Source organism: Balaenoptera physalus (genome assembly GCF_965194825.1).
Source record: "Balaenoptera physalus genome assembly, chromosome: 16".
Classification (NCBI taxonomy): Eukaryota; Metazoa; Chordata; class Mammalia; order Artiodactyla; family Balaenopteridae; genus Balaenoptera; species Balaenoptera physalus.
The window spans coordinates 57,755,411-57,776,784 of record NC_138898.1 but is presented as its reverse complement, the minus strand read 5'-3'; the positions used below and the strand labels follow the sequence as shown (position 1 = coordinate 57,776,784).

Here is a 21,374-nt window from a genome sequence, read left to right as displayed (position 1 = left end):
GAAACTGTCATTCTGGGAAAGCTGTGGAGCTAATATTTTCCAGGAGACATTTTTCAAGTGTCCCCACCCCCCACAAGCTGGGCTCCTATTCTAGTTACTAGAAGTGGTCCACAAACCCTCTAACAATATAGAAATGGCAGGGGGAAAGAAGTCCCCCAATCTTTTAATGCAATCAAATTTCAAATTACAAAATTGGACCGTGAAAGGAGATAGGGATTAAAAGGATGCTAGAAGCATCCAGCAATCCTAGTTTTCTTTTTAAAGAGATTCCACGGCTGCAAAAACAGTGGGAACCACTGTTCCAGGTTATCAGATGTGTGATGTATGTCTAGACTCTCAGGCCAACACATTTCAATCTAAGTGATTAAGATACTTAAGGGAAAAGGGTGTTTGGCTTTGATTCTGTCTCATCTGCCCACAATCTAGTGATCATATCTGAACATTCACACATCATAATGTAGTAAGAATAAGCCTGGAAACAATGACAACATGGACAAGTTAGTTCCTCCTCAAGCTCTTACCTACCCGACTACCATCCCCCTAAATTCTGATAGCGGTCCTACTCTAAATGTTTTGTATGGTAATTCAAGATGAAATGCACTATGATTTGGAGGAGAATCTAATTCCAGAAGAATAAATCACTGTGATTCACATCAGGGAGAAAACCATGAGAAGTCATTTATTTCTGTCCAATGACTGTTCACAGGCATGTATTACACACAAATATGAAAATAAAAGAGAGGCCACATTTAAATAGAAGTCAGTTCTTCTGGAAAATAATTCAAAGTTCTCTTCATAGGTACAAAAGTCAGAACTTGCTTTGATAACGTTAAAAGAAATACTAGAAATTTTTAAGTGAAAAGTTCCCTCTTACCCCCAAAGATAGATTTTCTAGCATATCTGATAGTGACCAAGAAAATAAAAGGCGAAGTGGAGCAGGTTTAATTTTTGTCACATTCACGAATGCTTCATCAGTTCCGAGTCTATCTACTCTGCGTATATTCCCTTCTACTTGACTGGAATACTGTCTTCTACGAGGAAGGTTCCATATTTGCAACAGAAATGGCTCACCAAGAGGCTTCTGTGTACAGGTCCTCATCAGAGGTTTCTGACCAGCCTCTAGAAAGCACTGGGCTTTCTCACCTGCTTCTAAACCTTTCACAGCTGAAGGACCCTGATGGCGCTACTGAAAAGATAGGTTTTATTTGCTTTTTTGTGGCCTATCAAGTCAATGATCTGCAACCCGAAAAGTATGTAATTAGGCCATGATATGACCAAAGGAGTTGTTATATCTTGTCTTGTCACTGGCAAACGTGTCTACCCAAATGGCTGTGACAGCTATGGTCTATTGGGTTTGGAATTTCCTTTAATATCTCCGCAACTCCTTCTTGGTCCAGTCTGTTGACTATTACAGGCTTGCTTCTTTTTTTAACTGCTTCAATTAAATTATATATTCATCTGGCAGTGCCTAACAGTTATTAAGAAGCCGTTAAGATTATGGACCAAAGGCAAATAGTTCTTGAAACAAAAACTTGAGCACTTTTTCATTTAACGTGTGCGCGCGTGTGTGTGTACCTGTCTGTAAATTAAAAAGAAGAGAAACTCGGGAAACACACTGATCAGTAACAGCCATATTACTTTTCATCACTGAGAGCTTTGTGTCCATAAACACAAATTCCCAAAATCACACTGATGCTACCAGCAAGAGCTCTACATTCCCTCCTTCGCTATCTCTGAGCCATCTCAATCGTTATCAGATGGAATCAGCATCAACCTGCAGAGCAGGTTGGCAGAAAATATAATTATCTTAGTTGTCGTAATTTGTTTGGTGAATGTTCAATCAGAACTATTGATCCATGGGGAAAAATAAATAAATGAGAGCATGAAATTCCATTCTCTTTTTAATCATTAAGTTATCAAGTTGTGTCTTAGGTATGACTATTTGAAGCTGCAAATGTGCCTTTGCCCTGACTTTGTAACAACAGCATAAGGAGGTAGAAACAGTCCAGGACCTGGACCGACAGACGTTGGACTTGAAGCCCAATAGTGGGATTTCCCAGAGTGTACATCACCCTGCCTGGACCTGCTTTTCTCCTATCCACACACTGGTGGTTCTACTTAGGATGACCACACATGTTCTTCTTGTCTTACGACAGTCCTAGTTGAAGCCTGCTGTCCTGGAGTCATTACTACCAGTGCATCCCTTCTCTGTTACATCGTCCCATTTTAAACGTTCATTTCAATGTCCCATTTTAAATGATCATTACATGGGCGCCCTAACTATACTGCTTACCTGATCAGGTCATTTGTTCCAATGTTTTACATAGTACCTGGCACACTAGAGACACTACTGAAAAAATTAACTTCAAAACAGAAATCTACGTGGTGAAAAGATTTTAAAAAGCGGCAGGAAACATCATTTAAGACTGCTCACTTTAAGAAAACCTGACATATCAAAATCTAAACTTTGGAGGACTGATCAATTGGGGGGGCTTACGTAGCCAAAAAAAAAAAAGCATGTTTTTCCATTTAAAAAATGCAAAACAAAACAAACATAAATTATTCTTGGAACTCAGTGGATTAAAAAGGATTAGAGTTGCATATAATCCTACCTACTATATTTTAAAAGTCTTGTCTACATCATAATCAGTTGAGTATATTTGGTCATTATCCTCCCGAAACTTTGCTTGACTCTGGAATCAGTTAAAGAAACAACAGATTCAAACCCCTGGATTATAGAGATTCAGGTGGAACTGAAATAACCTAGAGATTTTTGGTTTCCTCCAAGCTCACTGTTGCTACCCAGATTTAAAGCTCTTAATGGACTATGTTATGGGAATATGAAATAGAATATGAAAAATTGGAATTTATGACTATGAAAATGAAAACAAGAATATCTTATGTACTGCCTTTGATGCACTGAATATTTCACAGGCAGTGTCTCAAAACTTCCATACCACTCTGTGAGACGGAATCAATACACCCACCACAGATGAGGTGACGGAGGGCAAAGAAATGACTTCTCAAGGTTGCTCCACTAAGATGCAATAGAGCCTGGGGATTAAGGGCATAGACTTCAGCTCTCAAGCTGAGCTGAACATCTACTTCACCCTTCCCCAGCCTCGTCTTCCCCATCTGTACCATGGCGGTCAATTTAATATTTAGTGCGACAGTTCAGTGACTGTCTTTGTAAAGCACTTAGAACGCTTAGTGCTATCACGTAGTATGGACTCCATACACAGCCATTGTTATTATTGCTATTATCATAATTATTGTTATCGTTATCACAGAGAGATGATTTGAATCAAAGTTTGCTCAGTTACTGTATTAAACTTCAAGAAGTCTTAGGAAATAGTGCAAGTACCGAAGTCCTCTATTTCCACCTAATGAACATTTTCATAGGAGCATTCTCATATATATGGCAAGTTTTATTGAAGAAATTTATTTTCATGTAGTATGTGTGCCTTGTAACAGGAAACTCACAGGCAATTCCTGTTTCTTTCTTGTTACCCTAAAGCTGTCTAGAATAATTAGCTTCCCTTTCTCTTCCTGAGGGGATGCTGAATCACCAAAAAAAAAAAAAAAAAGAATAAGTTAAGAAAGTAAACTTTAAACCAAAAAGAAGAATAAGAATATAAATAAAAATAAGAAAATATTATATACAATACTATGTATGAATATATATTTCAACCTGGTGTTCTAATTTTAAAGACTGGATGTGCTTTTCTGGGCACTGGGGTACAGAAGGATATAAATAAAGGCATTAGTGACTCATTACTATTACAAGTTCACAGAGCATCATTTTCTTTTTTTAATTGCAGAACCCAGAAGAGCTCATCAGGATGAGTGAAAACAGTGGAAAAGATTAAAAGCTAAAATCAAGAACAACTTCAACAGGGCACTATCAATAAAAGATAGCGGAGTAACTATTGCTGCCATGTTTTAACTCAACAGGTTAGAATGTGAGTCCAAAATAGCTTCCTTCTGACCCTGAATCCTTGTCTTAACTGCAGATCTATCCCCTCATGAACTAAACCCTCAGTTTCTCGTTCATCTGAGAATACTATTCTTGGCATCACCAAGCTTTAGAATGCTCTCACTCTATTTTTTCACCCGTGGATTTCTCAGAAAAGATTGAAAATGTAAATAAAATATAATAAGGAGTCTATCGTAGAGCTGCCAACTTTTACTGTGCCAAGGAAGAACATTAAAAACAAAACTGGATAAAAAAAGAAGAAAGCAAAGCTGTTGTCATCATTTCACACAAGAAAAGCTATTTTTCACAGCATATGCAAAAGAAGCATGGGTAAAGCCTGGCCATTTCCCATACAAGGGAGTTGACTGCCATATTACATTGTCCGTGTTCTTCTCCTGTCCTGGTAAACCAATAATGTCATCAGGTCTTGAGCTGGCCAAAGGAGCTAGTGCTTCACACAAAGCACTAGGATAAGAACTTGAAATTCCTCCTTGCACACATCTACAAAGAATGGGTGCAGGGGCTTGTGACTGCTTTTTAATCAGAAACAGTTTCAACCCTTATCTAACTTGGTTCACATAAGAGGAATGGGGAAAACAATGAAACTTCCCGCCTTTCTCTGCTTTGCATGGTCTACCCTCATTAAGAGATCCGCATTATCCGTAGATGAAGCTTTCTATATTCTACTCCACAGCAAGAAAAAGTAAAATTGTTAAGTCCCTAAAGTATAACAGTATTTTAAAAATTAACCTTTCTACCAAAAAAACCCTTAAATGGTAAATTAAATTTTCCATTCAGGGTACTCACATGCTTTATAGGCTGGCAACCCTTTAGTTTTTAGTCTACATGATTTGGTAAGGACTCCACATAAAATGGTGTATCGTTTTAAATGCAATTATTAGCCTTATTTTAATGACGGCATTTCTCTATTATTTAATCTAAACCCAGGACACAAAAAGTCCTAAAATAGAGGGGGAGTAGCCACATAAATGGAAATCAACTCAAACCCCTTTAGTTTTTCAGTTTAGATCAAACTAAGATTGTACGTAAGGATTTAGTTCTACGTCCTGTAGTTTAGCTTATGATGAAATATTATAAGAGCATAGAGATAGTTTTTTCCTATCTGTCCATACTTCCTTCTTTCTTTCTTTCCTTCCTTGTTTCCTCTCTCTCTCGCTCACTTTCTCTCTCTCTTTTCTTTTTCTTCCATTCTTCCTCCCTCCCTCCCTCCCTTCCTCCCTCCTTTCCTCCCTTCCTTTCTTCTTCTCTCTTCTCCCTTTCTTTCCATTCATCCACCTAACCACCTATGTATCTATTTATCTATCACCTATATACCTTTCTATCCATCCATCCATCCATCCAGCTATCCATCCACCCATCTATGCAGGTATGTATCCATCCATCCCTACCACCCTTATAATTTTAAATAGTTGATCTACAGATCAACCTCTCCATGACCCCAAAGACATGACTACTTACTCCTATTGAGTTTTAAGAAAGAACTACTAATCTATTTCTCTCTGAGATAGAACCTTTTATTCATAGGTGGTGAGTATCACATTTAAAAGATGCTCTAGCATGGGGCTTGTGACTGGCTGAACTCGACAAGTCCTGACCTCCTTGTATTAAGATTTACCTAGATACTGTTATGAGTCCTCCAAGAGGTCCTAAGGCAGAAGTGTGTGTGTGTGTGTGTGTGTGTGTGTGTGTGTGTGTGTATGTGTTGTGTATACATATATTTTCCACATATGCATATGAATAATATATATACACAACACACATATATATATGTATGACCATACATATATATATTTCAAGTGCAGAGAGCAAGATAATTGATATTATGGCATTTTAATTGGGTTTCCATTAAGCTGAGCTATATGAAATTGCCAGTATTGCACCATGTGGGGCACACAACGGTAGCAATTTCATATGGTACAGTCTAACATTGCTGATGAAAGTTAAAGGTCTCAAAAAACAAACAAAAAAGGGTAGGAAATAAAACAAACAAACAGAAGGCTGTTGCTTGCTGTCTCTTTTGCTCAGTCTAGGGGCACCTGTTTGGCCAGAACTACTACTGTATGTCAGAAGTTGCTAACTTTCAGGGATCTTTACGGAAATGCATGTCTTATATGAAAACAGTGGCCCAGGGTAACTATCAGGGCAACTGGATCGTCGTGAAATCTTGGAGTGAACTACGTTATTACCTTCTTCTCTAGCTGGTCTGAATTGAGTTCCCTTCTGCCCTAATGTGGAGGGCCGTTTCCATGCACTGGTTGTTAGGGGATGTTAGAATGTTTAGCAAGCAGGACAAGCGTGACAAATGTCTGCCTTTTTGGCGCGGTAACATTTTCATCAAAGCAGTGTACACATCAGACATATTTACCCAAATATCTGTAGCATAATTCATGGAAAAGGAAATCTCCCCCCGCCACCACCCCCTCCGCCTCCCAGTCTGGCTGCCCAAAGATGCAACAAGGACCAAGTCGTGGACACAAAGAAACCGAAAGCCAATCAATAAAGAGAAGCCTGTCCCCAGGCTTAATTCAAGCAAGCCATTCATTGAGCTACTGTGATGATGGACCTGTCAAATCCAGAACATACCACGAACACATCAGCAACACCAAGTGGCATGCAATGACCAGATGACCGTCGGCCCCACTGCCATGCTTTGATTGGTTCAAGCTCAGAAAACCATCTCCCTTGAGAGTCCGGACAGTTGGCTTTCCACAAATCAAAGTGAAATTAGAAGTAAAGATTTAAGGTGAGGTCAAAGGCTTACCAAATGTTTCCTAAATGCCAAGGAAAGATGTTTGCCTATTGTCATTCAATTCATCAATAAGACTATAAAATTACCTAGTCCAGTCAGGTCTTTTTCTTTGGGGGAAATCTCTGCCCACACCAGATGGTCTTCATTCTGGAGGTCAGCATTCAGAAACTCTCAGGGTACTCCGAGATAATCAGCATGTGATCATTTAACCAAGAAGATGTTGGGTGGGGAGTTGCAAGGTGGCCGTCAAGGACCTTCTGGCCAGTCCTGAGGTTACTGGAGTTCAAGATTTTCCAAAGGCCCCTGAATCTTTAATTTGATGAGGGCTTAATTTGTGCTGATAAAAGGTAAAATTCTACCGACTGGGGACATCAAACTTCTTTTGCTTTCAAGACTTCTGAAGAGTGAATCTCATGATTAGAGAGAAAGTTTGTTGCAGTTTCTGTTTTGATCAAGTTGACAGCCAGTGAGCGTGACCCAAACATTCTTTATTCCTGCTGATTTTACTTCCTATTTTGAAGGAGTTTCTTTGGGTTAAGAAGCTTTTCTCTTTGTCATCCTGCCTTTCTTCTAGAAAGTAGGAACTAAGAGTCTCTCCCTACTGATATTACACTGTGATTGAGTAAAAAGAAATGATTACACAGCTGCCCTGAGATAATTCTAGATAATTGGCATCTTAATCTCGATTCGAAAGCTATTCTGATCATTTCACATTTTCCCCCAAATATGTGTCTTCTCTAAAAGGGTCTTCCTTCTCTTTACCTGCTTACTAAAAATAAAAGGAAGTACCACCATTTCATAAATACACTTTACAAATCAAACCAGAAATATCACTTTAAAGATTGTTTTCTGGTAATTTACCTATTACTGCATTTCCCTCAATGCAATATTTCCATATGTGGAAAGTGTCTTGCTTATGATAAAGTGAAATAGGGCTAGCAATCAATTGCCTCAGCAACCGAAAAGACCTAATGTGCAAATTTCTTTAATGAACAGCAAGAGGCCAATTATATGGACAAGAGTATATTTAGTTGGTTTCTTCAGCTGAAACTATTATACCAAAGTGGGAATTGCAGAGTTAGTCAAGATTTACCAAACCAAGAATGAGGGCAATTTTTCAGTAGGACATGTTGCCAGTGAGAAATCTTAATAATATTAAAACAACAGATTTCATAAATACATTTGCATATATGGTGCCCCCAAATGCAGCAAAATTTTAACTTAATTTCTAAGATGAATGCAACTAGAGATGGCCAGATTCTCAAGTAATTCTATCTAAGAATAGTATTAAACATTGTTTTTTATTTTCCAAATGTCTAGATTGGTTTTATTAAAGAAAGCAATTTAAATTATATCTTTGTAATTAACCTTTTTTTCAGCTTGGGGATAGATGCACTTATACTGAGAAGCAAGATAAAAAATCCAAAGACATAAATCTGTTTAAGATTCTTATAATTATGCAGCAGGCTAAAGTTACTATGATTATAATTATATACAAAGTGGGTGTTGGAGAATTTAGCATCTAGAGATATTTTCATAAAAATAATTAAGGGTTGTAGATGAACCACATTACAATTGATACTTTGTGAATCTTCAGTGTGCAGAATTTAATAGCATTAAGACTTTTCATTTGTAGAATGATCTTGAGGATTTCAAGATTGTCATCATTTTTATTAGCTTTTTTGACCCTCTCAATTTCCCTAATCTAGTGTCAAAGTGTATTGAAGACAGCAACTTCTATAAAACATATTTTGCATCCTGGCAACTGATGATTGGGTAACTGGATAATTTAGGTAATCAGAACTGCACATTGACAATAGTTGGGGTTCCTCTGGAAGCTCCCTCCAGCCTTGAGAGCTCGTGATGGCTGTTCATAAGAAAACAGGAATAATACCTGCATACGTCCAGACAGCAGATCTCAATTCTATCTTGCCAAAGAGCCATTTTATTACAAGTTTAGGCAGGGGGTTTTCAAAGTGAGGCTTTTTGGGTTCAGGAATTTCTTTTGCTTTAGTATACCTCAGAAGAAGTCTGTAGTTAACAATGAGCTAACGACACATCTTGTGAGAAATGGAATGGAACTGCAGAGAAAGCACACCACAGCAAACCAAGATAAGGACTGAGTCACGAGAGGCCAGGGGGGAGAACCAGCGTCTGCGGACACTCCCCATTCTCGAGTCCAAGACATCGCCTGCTTACCTGTCGGACCCAGCATGCCTCAGCCACACATGCAAATTGGTACCATTACTGTTTTATTCATGAAACATATTTTTAAATTAAAGGAGTCATTACCCAAAATAAGCACCCTCCATGACATTTGTGCATGCAGAGCATCTGAACATTCACATTTATGTCCTCAGAAAACAGAGCCAACGATTTGCATTCAATATGGAAACGCACACTTTTTTTTTTTTCAAAGCACTTATACAAAAATAGCTGTGGCTTGCCATTTCAGAAACCGAGTCATCTGTTAAGCCTGGGTAACGCGTAATAGAGCTCCTCCATCCCCCAGCCTTCACCCCCGCCGCCATCCAATTCTGACTCCTGCATTTCTTAAACCCTTCCGCTGCCAGTCTTAACATGTGGTGTGCATTACAAATAAATGTTGGCTTCTGTTCGTAGGAACGGTCATTGGGCATTGCCAAAAAGAACGACTCTCCTTATGAATGCCAGAAACACCTCCCCCATTCCTTTGGTTTGGATTAAAAACTGCAATACGGGGAATGCTTTCCTGGATGTACAAAGATGTGAAAAAAAAGGGAAACGGGGTGCTGAAAATCGAGGTAAACCTGCAGGATCATCTCCTGGGTTTTGTCCTATGAGTTAGATGAAACCAGGGTCTTACAGAGAAGACCATGAGAAGGTTGTACAGGGAGTCTACTTTGTGCATGCAAGGTGTGCTGTCACAGGAATTGAGATCTGAAAAACAACTATGCACGGACAAAATGTATCACTACCTTTGTGTCTCAGCAGAGAGGGCGAGTGTTTAGAATGAGCTAGGCGTCATAGTGCATCCTCTCTCTATGTGGCCCTGTGTTGACCTTCACCATGAGACCTAACTTTTGGGGTGCTGCCTCCCCAGCAGTCATGCATTTGCACCAAGACCAGACGAGAATCTCGTCTCCCACGAGTTAAGTTCATTTCCAGGTAAATGTCAAGCATGAGAAGGAAGGCCCTTACCTGTCACTGTAGGCAGCGGCAGTGGCGGGGGTGGGCTGGGCGTAGCGATAGGCAGCGTAACCACCCTAAAACACAAGGAGAAAGCGGACTTAGGAACGCAGAGGAAGCCAACTCAGGGCGCCCGATTGTAAGACCACATCACAACAGTGGTTACCCACCTCTAACAAACTAAAGTGGAGGTTAATGAAAGCTTAGTATGAAAACACGCCAGAAAGATGGGGGGTGGACCACCAACCCCAGCTGGATGTTAAAGGTTAGCAGTTGTAAGCGTATCCCAAAGGGACAACCCAGAGACCCTTTGAAAGAGATGTACCTACATGTTAATTAATGGTAATTGTTTTGGGGTGGGGAGGATTATGGGGAATTATTTAAATGCTTTTTATGCTTTGCTGAACTTTCCAGATTTTCAACAATGAGTATGCTTTACCTTTACTTATCAGCTATTAACTTACATTTTATTCAATCTTTGATTACTTCCTTAAAAATCCAATATTGGTCAAGCTAATGCCCTGCTGTCTTACTTTGATATTTATTTAAAAAAATAAGATAACCCTTTGATTGAATGTGTATTAGGCATCTCTTGCACGTGTAGTTGTTCAACCACTAAAGCAGTTAAAGAAGACTGTCTCCAGCTTTCTAAATGTCACGTAATGATTAAAAAAAGGAATGGTGAGCACTTAAAAATTCTGTCTTTTCAGCTAAAGATATCACACTGGTTCAGATGGAGAATTTGTTTGGTGTGGAAAATATAAAGTCTTCCAATTTGTAAATAAAATCATTAGGAGAGAAAAAAAATCTGAGAAAAATAATTAACATTTAGTTGTATGTACCAGTAATTGCAATTGTTCAATTAAGCAGAGGACAAACAAATGGGCATATTCTAAAGGAACTGTGTTCAGTGGAGCATTGATTATCAAACTGTGAAAATAACAGAGCTCCTTGCTCAGCAGACCACAGCGATACATCAACCACTGTCGAATGATTTCAGCACACTTAACAAGCAGGATCCAGTCTCCACCGATAACACAGGGACCATTCAGGTTCTAATTAGAATACATAGTCCCATAATCCTCTGGGAGAAGGGTTCTCATCCTCACTGTAAAGGGGCAATTCAGGACAGACTGCAATGTCAGAGGGCATCTAACAGCATAAATAACTGGTGTAATGGGGGGATTTGATGGTAGGGTTTTGGGTGAAGGAGTTCATTATATTTGGCTCCAGGTATAGGATAGAAAACAGATGAATGAGAAAATTGCAAGAAGCATCTATCAAAACATTCTGTCCTTTATTGTCGTTTATTTCTACCCTTTGCCAATCACAGCTGACTTTCAGAGCAAATTCGCTATCACTTACACAGCAATTCCAAAAAGCTAGTTTCTCCTTAATCAAGTTCCTTCTCTGGATCATGCTAGAGAGGATACCTCCAAGACATTCTGACAGATAATCACCAATAATCTGTAGCCAGTATTAAAAAAAAAAAAGTCTCCCTTGAAAAACAATGTGAAAGTTAAAAAAAGAGGTCTTACCCAGACACCACCTGGTGTTCCAAACACCATGTTCTCTAATTAGGAACGGAGAAACTCATTAAATGTGCTGAGGAGATGGAAAACCAAAGCAGTTGTCACACCCAGCACCAAGCTCCAGATACAGAGTGATGGGCTGAGGGAAAGTCGGGGTCACCAGATTTCTGGAGCCGTTCTTTTCATCTGCTTGCCCATCTCTTCAGCTTTCATCACGCAGCCATAAAAGACACAGGTGTGCAGGTATGTATGTTCCTGAACTTAATGAGGAAGGGAGGGGCTGGCATTGGCTTCCTGATTGCTAGGAGGCCTTAGCTGCAACCAGCTGAAAGCTCTGAATGGAGAAAGTTTGAGTGTGTGCTTTATTTTTTCTTTCACTTCCAGAACGGAAAACAAAAGTTATTGCAAAGTTCTTTGCATCAAGCGCCATGTCAATCAATCATGCCTTGGTGACTGTGGATTTGGTCCCAGTAAAGATTTCTGGCCACGTCCTGCTTGCAAACCTTCTTTGAACTCTGTACGACTCCCCCAACTTCTGCAATGTTTTCCGTCAATGGAAGTAGGTAGCAAGTTTGATAAGTGGGAAAAACTGTGGCAGTGCAAATAGAATATACCTAAAACAAACCTCACTGACTATTAGATTGATACTTATTGCATGACTATAAAATGGGTGTGTGTCCACCTGGGAGCCTTCAGAGGGACTTATCTATGACGCTCTGGGAAAGATCCATCCTCTGTATGTCTGCATAATGACTTGGCCATTTAGAGAAAATAAATGTGTGTTTCCATGCAAGACAGGCACAAGTGGTCAATGTCCTGACACTTATCTTTGTTATTTAAGAATGTGTTTACAAGTATTCCTGATTCATGAGTCAAGGTCATAGTTTGCTAAGGTCTGTGGAACCAGTGGAGAGATTCTGACCCTGGTCAGTGATCTTCTTGCTGTCCAGTAGACCTGATGATATCAGAAATCTTCTATATCTTTGCTGTCCAGTATGGTAGCTGCTTGTCCTAAACGTCTACTGAACCCTTGAAATGTGGCTGGTACACCAAATGGAGTTTTTTATTTATTTAAGTTGAGTTCATTCGAATTTAAATGTACACAACCACATGGGGCTGGTGGCTACAGTATTGGACAGTCCAGGCCTAAGTGATCCCTGAAATATGTAATAATTGGAAGAAGAAAAGGACTGATGGCTTGATGTCCCCACATCTATATACTGCATTGTCTTCGTTCGCTATTTTTCTTCTGTATGAAATCCATTTAAGGGGAAAACCAGAGTTGTGTATTAACTCCGTATATGTGTTCATACACTGTAAAATGATCAAAAAAATACAAATTGCTTTAATTAGCCGTTCTAACAGGTGACTCTAATCAATTTTATTGCCCTATATTTTGCGGCTTGCTGAGCATAGCCAAAGCTTCTGCAAGGTTCTGGAGTAATGTCTGAAAAAAGAAGCACTCACTTCTATTTGCGGTCACCAAACTATGTTCACATTGATACTGGTCCTCCCAGACCTTAGGACAAAAAAATGTATCCTTGACAAGTAGATTTTTCCCACCACCAAACCAAAGGTGAAAAAGGGATGACAAACACAAAATCGTCTACACTCCCTACTCACAAAATGTACTCACTTTCACAGGCTAGGCAGCAAAATGCAAGTGTGAGCTTATAGAACATACACATTTTAAATGTCATTATGGATTTCCCCTCTCAACCTGGCCCCCACCACCAGATGCGGCCATTGGAGATACTGACTCACACGGTCAGAAACACTTCCTTTGTTAGCAAGACTTCTGAAGGTCCACTGGGGGAGGTTATCAATTAAGGACCTTTAATGATGCTCCAATGAACCACTTTCAAAACTGTGCTTGGTGGGATATTCATAGTGGCAGGGAAGGGCAAGGTTTCATGACCAAACAGGTTTGGGAGATGCTGAGTGAAATAAAATGAAACTGGATACTCATTTGTGGAACTTTGTAAAGCATTATTAATGAGCCCTGTGGCTCTCCATTGCATCACAAAGTGGTTTGACAACGGAAATCACACGTTTAAACTTGAGAGCATACTTTTGGAAAAAGATGTTCAAATATCCAAATGGCGAATTGCTTAGGAAGCGAGGTGAAATTTTTGTCATTGGTGGAGACACAGGGATTGGGTAGGGCTTTTCCTTTCTGAGAATATCGAAGGATCTCACTTTGTCTAAAACAGGTGGATTAATAATATACATAAAATTGATTCACTATAATGACATTTAAAGAGCATTTGCAAAATGTAAAACATAAATATAAATCATTACTCTTTAATCTGCATATGTTCAGCTATTTTTGAAATATGGCAATAGAAGTCCTGTTTTCTTAGAAAGTGAAAATAAAAGTTGATGTCAGGAATTTTATTTGGTCCTCTCCTAGGTCCAAGTACCCATTTTTTATATTAGATTTCTTATTAAAACTTGATTAATCTCACAGTAAAAAAAAAAAAGGACCTTCTTAATTGACTTAATACTGAACAAAAACGAGGATTGCAGGTTACAGGGAAACCCATGTAATAAAACTCCCACTGATCATCCTTAGTTTTACATTCCTCTTTCCTTTTATTTGACAGTTTTAATGTTGGTTTTAGACCAAATTTGGAGACTTAGCCAGCTACACTTCGATGGATGTGTTGATTTTTTTCTGTTTCCTTCCTACAAGTTCGTTCATTTGGGTGTTGCTTCAGCAGTGGGAAATAGGTTTGAGAGCTACGGCAAAAGTTGTGAAATAAATTTATAAGAAGCTACAATGAAACCAGGGGATGTTATATTAGCTATGCTTACCCTCAATGCTGGATGTATAAAAGGCTTTTTGGTTTAACCATCCCAGTTGACTCCAGGAACCTACTAAAAATTTTTTTTCAGACAATTGGTTCAATGAAACCCTTGAATTATTTTCACTGAGTTTATATTCATTGAAGCCAGATACATTTTAAGCCAAGAAATGAAGAGCCAAGCCAGACCTCCATTTTGACACACAATCTAGCAGAGAGGGAAACATTTCATGATGAGCATCTCTCTTCTAGAAGAATTCACATCAAAACTGGAAAATTCAGTTAAGTCTTTCCTCCTTCTATGTTAGAGACCATCTCCCCTCCCCAGAATTGTCTTGTTAGTAGGATTTCACAGCAAACCCACAATCAATAGTGATGAGTTTTTCCACCAGCCGGGATTTCATACCTGCAGCAATTTATTGCCATACACAGGCTCTTGATACACTACTCTATAAGGAAACAGAAATGTAATGTTTTTCAATGCAAAAATGAAATAAAAGAAAATGCATAAGTCAGACAGAAATTCCAGAGCAATTCATTTACAAGTTTGCTTCTCTTATTTCACTAAGACCTAAGAGTGACCCATCAAACCCAAAGAAAGACCAAGCAATGCCAAGCCTTTTTTAGCTACAAAATCTCTGTAACTGAGAGTATCAGGACGGTGGGGCTGGGGATCAAACCGCACTCACTGTATTTGTGTTATAACCTGTGTTTATTTTTAAAGAAGAAAAAAGGATATTTTCATGGCTTCTTCCCCTACCAAGCATATTTCAATAGTTCAAGTTAACTCGCTCACATTTATCTCTTTATCTCATGATTGGAATTCTCTGGAACACCTGAGGATTTAACTTTCATGCCTAATGATTGAGGCAATTAGGATGACAGCACAGTAGCAACCATAACTGTATCAACGCCTTTATATTTTTTTAAATTTAATTTCATGTAATAACACAACACAATTGCATTTCATGAAACAATGAATCACAATGAAGCTATCAAAGCTTCTTTTAACATATATGACTAGAAACATTGTGTGTGTGTGTGTGTGTAATATATATTTTTTATATAGTCTGGCTTTTCTTTCCAATTTAGTTCTACCTAGCCTTCCTTTTTAAGTTAAAATCTACGTTTATGAACTACACCTGTAAAAGTTCTCTCTCTCTCTTTCTCTCGCTGATTTGAATGTTTCAAGTACAGATATTATTCCCTGTGGCTTGTCCACCCCATACACTCTCCATTATCCCCTCACTTCTCACCCTCCCCCTTTCCTTTCTTTCACTGCATTTCTCAAGTTTGCTCAATGGGGACAACAGTGTTATTCTGTTGACCCAGGGATTAAGGGTTGAACTTGGCAATTAGATCACATGGGCTCAAACCCCAGTGACAGTGAAGATTTCTGAACAAATAATTTCATCTCTTTTCTGAAAAAAGTTTCCTCCTCTGGGGGAAAAAAAAAATGGAGGTGATGGGTAATGGGTAATGAGATTGCTCCTTGATAGGACCATGTGCGGAGGGAATGAGATGATGTAACGGCTGAGTGTCTTGTCTCTTACACAGGACGTGCTTAACTTCTGGATGGGCTGTTGCCTCCCCCATCGTTACTGACCAGCCTAATGCCGACCTCCAGCTGGCTCAGATCCTGAAAGCAGGATCTCAGGAATAAACACTTGGGGTTTTTATCTGGAGAATGTTCTCTTCCCACCTTTCAATGCTACTGACACTTCTGTCCTGAGCTCAAACATCAGTGAAATGAGGACACCTTTTTAAGATCTATGGACAGCAGAGTGACATGAATTCAGAAATAATTGTATTTAAGTCATGGTGTCACCCAGAACCTTGTTATAATGGGATTTAGGCATGATGCAGAAATGCATTGGAATCTCATCCAGACATATTCACTACGGAGCCTCTCAGTTGCATTGAGTGTTAGAAAGCTTAGGGCTTTTCTAATAAAAGGGAGCGAGGTTAACATTTATAGTCTATATCATCGGGACTTCCCTGGTGGCACAGTGGTTAAGAATCCGCCTGCCAATGCAGGGGACACGGGTTCGAGCCCTGGTCCAGGAAGATCCCACGTGCCGTGGAGCAACTAAGCCCATGCGCCACAACTACTGAGCCTGCGCTCTAGAGCCCACAAGCCACAACTACTGAGCCCGTGTGCCACAACTACTGAGCCTGCACTCTAGAGCCCATGAGCCACAACTACTGAGCCCGCATGTCACAACTACTGAAGCCCACGCGCCTAGAGCCTGCGCTCTGCAACAAGAGAAGCCACTGCAATGAGAAGCCCGCGCACCACAGCAAAGAGAATCCCCACTTGCCGCAACTAGAGAAAGCCTGCAACGAAGACCCAATGCAGCCCTAAAAAAAAAAAAAAAGAAGAAAAAAAAAAGATACCATTATTCTATACCATCTCTCTGTCTCTCTCACTCTTCCTCTCACTCTCTGGCTCTCTCTCCCCTCCTGCTCCCCCGTTTTCTCTTCCCTTCTTCCCAGTGCCCAGAACTCTACTCTCTTACTCTTGTTCCTACTGAGAGTTTCTCAGATCTTTTTTAACAGCTCTATTAACATTTCCTTCTCTCCATTTTCAATAGTTATCTTTTGATCAAATGCCATATTCTTTGCTATCTATCTCCCTGAGCAGGTGAAAACACTTGTCTTGGTTCAGTTCTGTTCAGCAACCCTTATTTTCAGCTCCTTGATCGATGCGGCCTTATGAGATCTCTAGCTTCACCCCTAAATCTAATGGATTGCTTTGCAGGTCCCGGGGACGTGGTCCTTCAACTTTCAAATGGTTGATCATACCCATGTATTGCCTCTCCTATTATTTATACATTTTTTCATTAACTTGGCCCACTTTTTCTTTTTTTAATTGACATATAGTTGATTTACAATGTTGTGCCATGGCCCAATTTTCAATTCAAAAGAATTTATGGAAATGGGTACCACTAAACAATGAGTGAATTTGTAGGTTTGATAGGCTAGTGATGGAAGCTTAATTCCTACCTTTCGAAATACTAAAAGTGTGTATGTGTGTGTGTGTGTGTGTGTGTGTGTGTGTATGTAGTATGTCCTCAGGTAGAAGGGACCCAGGTGATGACTTTTGTGACCCTCCTTGCTGACTCAGAAACCCCTTGTGTCCTCTGACGTGTGGCCATCTGCACTGGGCCTGAGCATGACACGCAGCATTTCCGCTGCAGGGCTGGGCTCCCGAGTAAGATGATTCTTCTTTGCACTCAGCCCAAAGGAGCGTCCCTGGTTTTGAACCTTAGCTTCTACCTCACAGCATCTTCTTCCAAATCCACTGCCTCCAGCACTTCCAGGGTGTCCATGATTATCACTGTCTCTCTCTGTTCAATCTTCTCTTCCCTGAAAAGTTTAAGAGGAGCTAATTCTAGGTAAGGGGGATTGCTAGTTACAGGGATCCTGCGGGTCTTCCAAATCCTCTGTGCTCTGGCAGGACTGGGAGATGCCAGAGGGCTCCACCATCAGGTGGGAGGGATGGGGACCTTGGACGACAAAGAGGAGAAGGAGCTGGAGAAAGCAGGGTATGTACAAAAGGTCAGTCGTTCTGGTACCCACGCTGTTATAGTTGCTGGGTTGCTCTGATCCACTGTCAAGGCTGAGGATGATCGGGGCAGGAAGATTTGGAGAGCAGCCTCCCCTTACTTTCCTTAAAAGTAACCAAAGCCAGAAGCGTATTACTCTGCCCAATAAAATGAAAAAGAAATAACTGGTTTAGACCTATTAGAGGGGACCAGTGTGTCTAAGACATGTCCCAGGTCTTCTCAGGATGACCCTAGACCTATTTATTGTGCACTATTTTTTTTAACACCTTTATTGGAGTATAATTGCTTTATAATGTTGTGTTAGTTTCTGCTGTACAACAAAGTGAATCAGCTATACATATACATATATCCCCATACCCCCCCTTGCGTCTCCCTCCCACCCTCCCTATCCCACCCCTCTAGGTCGTCACAAGGCATCGAGCTGATCTCCTTGTGCTAGTGCACTATTTTTAATGAGATCAAACGAGCAAGCCACAAACTTCCTTTAAATAAAATAGAACCTTGCGTGCCTTTTTATGAACCTCTTTAATCATCATTTCTTTAAAAAACAATGGAGCACGGGGGACACTTCCAGTCATCAGATCATACCAGCACCTAAAAGGAGGCAGGGGTAGCAGCTTGAAATAGCACACTCAAGATTATAACATACTTCTGGCCAGGATGAATCCTGCACCATAAGCTTTAGAGTGCAGGAAATATTCATATTCTTTCTTGCCTTAAATCAACTTAAGGCCATCTAGGAGCCCTTGGTTTGTTGCCCTAATGGGGCAGTCTAGTTCATCACTGTCCCCCACATACATACACCACCCATGCAGCAAGATTCCAAAGCTGCCATCGGACGCAGAGCAAAGTATTCCAAAAGCTACCTTCCTGGAAGGAGGACAGAAATGTGCTGCGTAAACAAAGCTAAAACTTCATATTTCAGTTAGCTTTTCCGTCACCGAATTGCCTGTTTGGAGCTGCCTCCTTAAAATCTTATCGTGATAATATGAACAGTGGGAAGAATATATAAATGTTTTTGGCTAGTAGGGTGGCTTGATAAGGGCAAAAGGGACAGATTTCTAAGCCTTGACACCAGGAAACTCAGGACTTGAAGTTACTGACGCAACTCTGTTCATCCAAACCTCACCCAGTGGGAAGCAAAAACCCCAAAAGGAAGCAAAAGCACAAAGGGAGTTTTCTGGCGCTTTTCTCCCTGAATGGAATTGCTCTTTCCACCTTAGTCTGGATGCTCTCTTCTGAGTCCCTTTGTCTCTCTACTTGCCTTGTTCTCGCGGATTTTCATTGGTCTCAACCAATGCAGACGTTCTCTATCCGTTACTCTCGCCCATTCTTTTTCCTTATTTGTGGGCTCCTACTGCCTGTACCTTCAGGAAGCTTCTACTTCCTGTTATACAAAAATCTATGAGGCAAGGAAAAGACACCAATTTGACCTACCCATAGGACAGCACAAATTAATAATTCAATTAAGTCATTGTCATTTTACAAACAATTCAATAAATTATTGTCATTTTACAGAGAAGGGAACACTCAATAAATGGTAGCTAATAATTGTAATGTGTTTGATTTTAGCTAGGCTTAGTAATGTCCACATTTTTTCCCCCCTTGGGTGAGTGTTGATGAAGATAGTTTTCCTTTCTGTGTATTTTCTTTTTTTCTAATTTCTCCATCCCTTCTCTACTCTCCTCCGTTTCCCAAATTTAAAAAAAAAAAATGTCCTAAACTAAGTCCTAACTCCCTCCATTTGCATCCTCTATCCAGAGGCTACCCTAGGGGAAGGGTATATAGACTGATGTTTGGGTTCATGGGTTATCTGAGGATGTGGAGGAGGTCCAGCCTGTTTAGCCCCTGCCTGCTTCTCTATTTAAAATGATATGAACTCAAAGTTTGGAAACAGAGGACTTGAGAAGGAGTGGACGGAGCTACACACACAAGAAGCAAATAGGTTGTTCCCTGGGTGAATAAGGAACATGTAGGTTGCTCTTTCATTTCATTAAGAGGGAAAAAAAAAAACCTAACCCACAGATAATAATAAATGTACTTGATGCAATTATAATAAAACCCAAGTTCATCATTGATGGAGATTAATACTCTGCCTCAAAATTGTAATTATTTGAAATTCGAAAGGAAGGAAATTAAATAACTAGTGTCTTTCCTATTTTCTAGTAAATTGCCTCAATTTGATCAGAAATATGGTTACATTTTTCTTTGTTATCTAATCTATAAAACAACAAATATGATTCCACTGCATTTATTTGAGGTCCCTCGTAATTAAAATAATGGTATGATTTAGAAAATACCCTCCAACCCCACCCATTTCTTTTAAATTGTGTTTATTCCAAGTCATTTTCAAAACATTGCTGCTAATATCATACCACGGGTGAGTAACTACCTCTAGATCAAGTTCGGTAAATTTAATTATGGCCCCATAATGAGACACATCCTCCTCTTCCCTAAAAGTGAAAAGCTTAATAAAGTGGTACCATTAAACAAACAATTCTAAATTGGACAAATGATTCTAAATCAGGTAACTGTTTTGGGGAAATGGAGGGAATAAAGAGTTGAAAAAAAATAAGAGTTGAATGCTCAAGTTGGTCTGTATTTTGTTAGGAGATATTTCTTGCTAAAATCATCCATGGGGGAGAGAGAGAGAGAAACGGGGTTTGGGGGAAGAAATATCTTTCTAGGGCTGTAGTGATCAACAATTAAATATGTTTACAAGAAAACATCCAAAACATCAGCCATGAAAATATCTTTTCACCCTCTACAGCTGGTAACTACAGCTGTCATCCTACATATTATATTGAAAACACACAGACCATACTGAGAACTTCAGAGAGGATTTCTTTTTGAAGGAGGGTCTTTCATTTGACATGGGAAAAATGTCATCTTTTTTGGGAAGGTGTTTTGCATTTATTCTGAAGTTAATCAGGGAGTTAATTCCACTCACTCAACAGCACGACGGCTACCATGAGCAGGCCTTCAGTCCTCCACGCCTTTGGACTCTTTCTCACAGGAAGAGGAAATGGGCGGCACCCAGTAGAGAAATTTGCAGCAAACTTGTAAAAAGAATGACTCGGGAGGAAACAAGGACGGCATGCACGTTAATGAATACTTACATAAATGTCTGCACCATAAAATCCATCCTGGTAAACAACACTGCAAGGGTGCACACACAAAGAAAAACATTCATATTAGTGCATTTCCCCATGCAGACACACCAACCCCTGCACTGGCGAAGTTAGTCTGGTCACAAGATCCAAAACACAGGAACTGAGGATCATTTTCAGATTGGTTAAGGAGGTTGGAGACAACGGCAGTCCATCAGACTGAGAAAATTAGGCTGGGGTTCGGTGTTCGGCCCAGAATCAGGACATGGTGGCGTGCTGGGTACCAGACTTTCCAATCTTTCCGGAGCGGTGCAGAAATGCAAAGAGGATTCACGTTTATTTTAAGTGACCCACGCAGATATGAGGATCGGGGTTTGCGTTCAGCCAAACCATCTAGGTCCCCCCGGAAAAAAAATCATCTGCTTAAAATATATGATTGGTA

At 39.9% G+C, this 21,374-nt stretch overlaps 1 protein-coding gene across 23 annotated transcripts in view; it reads right to left on the bottom strand.

The window, feature by feature from the left end:
- The window catches only part of RBFOX1 (RNA binding fox-1 homolog 1), a 2,204,869-nt gene that overhangs the window by 26,702 nt on the left and 2,156,793 nt on the right, over positions 1-21,374 (bottom strand). For 16 of the 23 annotated variants that reach the window (XM_082429011.1, XM_082429012.1, XM_082429027.1 and 13 more), the window contains 2 exons: positions 20,942-20,981; positions 9,927-9,991 (listed from right to left, as the gene is read on the bottom strand). In XM_082429011.1, the coding sequence (XP_082285137.1) occupies positions 9,927-9,991; positions 20,942-20,981 (105 nt within the window). Of the gene's footprint in view, positions 1-9,926; positions 9,992-14,659; positions 14,703-20,941; positions 20,982-21,374 lie in introns of all 23 variants that reach the window. The other 7 variants (XM_082429022.1, XM_082429029.1, XM_082429013.1 and 4 more) reach the window with 1 other exon arrangement.